The sequence below is a fragment of the Sphaeroforma arctica genome (assembly GCF_001186125.1).
Source record: "Sphaeroforma arctica JP610 unplaced genomic scaffold supercont1.2994, whole genome shotgun sequence".
Taxonomy (NCBI): domain Eukaryota; class Ichthyosporea; order Ichthyophonida; genus Sphaeroforma; species Sphaeroforma arctica.
This window is the reverse complement of record NW_014037564.1, coordinates 1,281-4,301: the sequence shown is the minus strand read 5'-3', so window position 1 is coordinate 4,301 and position 3,021 is coordinate 1,281. Positions and strand designations below refer to the sequence as shown.

At 39.4% G+C, this 3,021-nt stretch overlaps 1 protein-coding gene across 1 annotated transcript in view; it reads right to left on the bottom strand.

Moving 5' to 3' along the window:
- Window positions 1–191: 191 nt before the first annotated feature.
- The window catches only part of SARC_13190 (hypothetical protein), a 3,716-nt gene continuing 886 nt past the window's right edge, over window positions 192–3,021 (bottom strand). The window contains exons 2-4 of the mRNA XM_014292685.1: window positions 2,759–2,882; window positions 1,664–1,840; window positions 192–1,069 (exon numbers count right to left, since the gene is read on the bottom strand). Coding sequence (XP_014148160.1) covers window positions 953–1,069; window positions 1,664–1,840; window positions 2,759–2,833 — 369 coding nt within the window. The 5' untranslated portion in view covers window positions 2,834–2,882 and the 3' untranslated portion in view covers window positions 192–952. The remainder of the gene's footprint in view (window positions 1,070–1,663; window positions 1,841–2,758; window positions 2,883–3,021) is intronic.

Genomic DNA, 3,021 nt, shown 5'->3' with positions numbered 1-3,021 from the left:
GTACATGTTTTAATTATTCATATATCTATATATGTGGCTGAGACGTATCGTTCATACTCTTGGCCGCATAGTCTTTGCGCCACCAATACCCGAGGGCGATGTTGAGATACAAAATAAGGTGGAGAAACACAATGAAGTCGTACTATTAAATACCGGTATTCCTAAACCTTAAACACTCGGTTATCGCTTGTGGCCATAATATATGTAAGAATTCAGAGAATGTTAGGGTTTGATTATTTTAAACTAAACCCTAAAGCGGACATACTTGTTTAAAAAAAAGGTGGAACGAATCTTGCGCCTCTAAACAAAACTCGCAGAAGCACTCTGTAGTTTTATTAATAATAATTGTTTGGTGGTCCCGATCTAAGTTTCCAGATTTCTGCATTCGCCACCCAGGCGCTTGGCTGTGATACGGTCAGACTATCCATTGCTGGGCGATGTTTGTGACCAATACGCACCCACCAGGATATCCAATCCCCCACAGCCATTTATATATATTAGTCTATATAAGCTCACACACGAGCACAGCACATGCCTGTGTGCACACGTGTGCGTGAAGTGTCGGGGATGCAAGAGTGTTCAGCATACTAGGGCGTTATTCCCTCATATATGACGAAATAGTGCCGCTGAACCACAATGTTTTCTCTCAACATCCCGTCATAGGTCAGGGTAAGCGATTTACTGAGATCTGAAGATAGTTCGGACTACACTGTGGTGCTTTGTACATACACACATGCATTTGGTTCATGAGATGCTATGTGAATGCCAGGTCTATCAGCACTTCCCGCGTGCTAAACTAGAGGTGTTGCGGTGATGTACGCTTGCAGAGGATAGTGTTGTCAAGCGTCTGTTGAAACGATATATGTATATGCGAAGCACAGTCACTATAGAATATAACTGCCGCTCACTGACTAAATAGTCAACTCGTCGCAAATAATTAACGACGTGTTGCTTATTGGTACAGACGAGTCGACACTTGACTGATCAGATAGTCAATAGACTCTGGCAGTTGCCCTGTATCCTTCTTTGACCACAGCAGCTCATCTCCCATCGCAACTTCAAAGGCGCCCTGAATAGGTCGGTGGAAAAACTTGGTTTATATGAATAGCGACGTGGGTGGTCAACTCGGGTATCTGAAGTGTGTATGAGAACTGCGGCACAGATTGGGTCAGGACTCAAATAAAAGCGTGTACTGAGCACACTCGTATGAATGTGGATCAAGTGGGACTGACATGAAGTACATACACGAATGTACCGCACTTTTGCAGCACTTGAGATACGTGCGTATGTGATTACAGTAGAAGCAGATCCTTCTGATACGTAGATGTAGTACTCCACCAGTCAGCCATGCATAAAGTATGCCTATATGCACGATTGCGTATTGCAGGTTCTTACGTTTTTGCATATAAATATACATACGTATATATTGATACTCACATGATGTGCCAGCTGCGGCATATATATATATATATATATGTATATATATATACATATATGTATATAAACATACATACATACAAACACACACATATGTATATATATATATATATGTATATATATACATATGTATGTATGTAAATATGTATAATATATATATTATATATATATACATACATGCATACATACATTTATATATATATACTAGATGACAAATAGTACATACCGTGGTAGTGAGTTGGGCCACGAAGAAGTTGCCGACCAGCCACACAATACCAAGATACATCATCTTGGACCGTTGGATGTCGTGGTACCACAACGGCGTGGGTCGATTGAGTGCGGCACAGAACTTATCTCCAAACACAATAAGCGCAATGCACGTCATCTGCAGAATAGTTGCCATCTGTTTATAACAACGTAAGAAGGACAGAAATTAAATACATGTATATCGACGCCGGTCAGTGATTTGGTTCGTGAGGTCTATGGCCTGGTTATTCGTGAGTTGCATACCGACTCATCGCAAGGTTGTAGAAGCTCAGAACCAACAAGGGCATTTGTGACATCTGGAGAAGTGCAGGCAGCCGTGCGAGAAATGGATGTAAGCCTTCCAAACGAGCGTAGTAATAATTAAAGACACAAATAAAAACAGAACTGATTCAAATACAATTCAAGGCCACAAATAGAAACATAACTGATCCAAAAACAATTCAAAGCCACAGATAGAAACAGAACTGATCCGAATACATCCGAATACAATTCAAAGCCACAAATAAAAACAGAACTGATCCAAATACAATTCAAAGCCACAAATAGCAAAAGAACTAATCCAAAAACCAATTCAAAGCCACAAATATAATAAGAACTGATCCAAATACAATTCAAAGCCACAAATATTATGAGAACTGATTAAAACTTATACGTGTACATACATAAGAAGAGAACCATCAGCTGATGCAACCACACATCCATGCAATTGTAGCTTTAACTGGTAAGGATAAGCCGACCATTCCTTCGACTCTTACATCTATTCACACCGATCGAAATTAGATGTACATATAGGTATAGAAAACATAGTACACTCTGGAACACATACAGGTAGATAGGAAAATTACTCGCTCTACCATATATGTACCCTTTCAATAGCCGCATTCATTGGTGACGGCAAGTCCATCACACCTCCAAATCTTCTGCAGTTCTAGAACTTGCGCATAACAGCGAACCACATATATATAGTTACAAATAAACACGCAGGCATACGTACACCACGTACACCACGTACAGCATTTAATTGCACACAGACGTGTTATATCTGAACACATACTCTGGCAATGGCCGCATTCATTGGTGAAGGTGAGTCCACCACCCCTTCAACCTGTAGGCCCTGGAAGTTACGCATTAACTCCTGACGGACTTGGATGAAGAGGTTCTTATACCCTCATGAGGAGCTACGTATATGTGTGCAATTAAAAATGTGTATAAATAGGTGAACCATTCTCTAGAATATATATATATATATATATATATGTATATATATATATATATATATATATATATGTATATATATACATATATATTACTACGTAA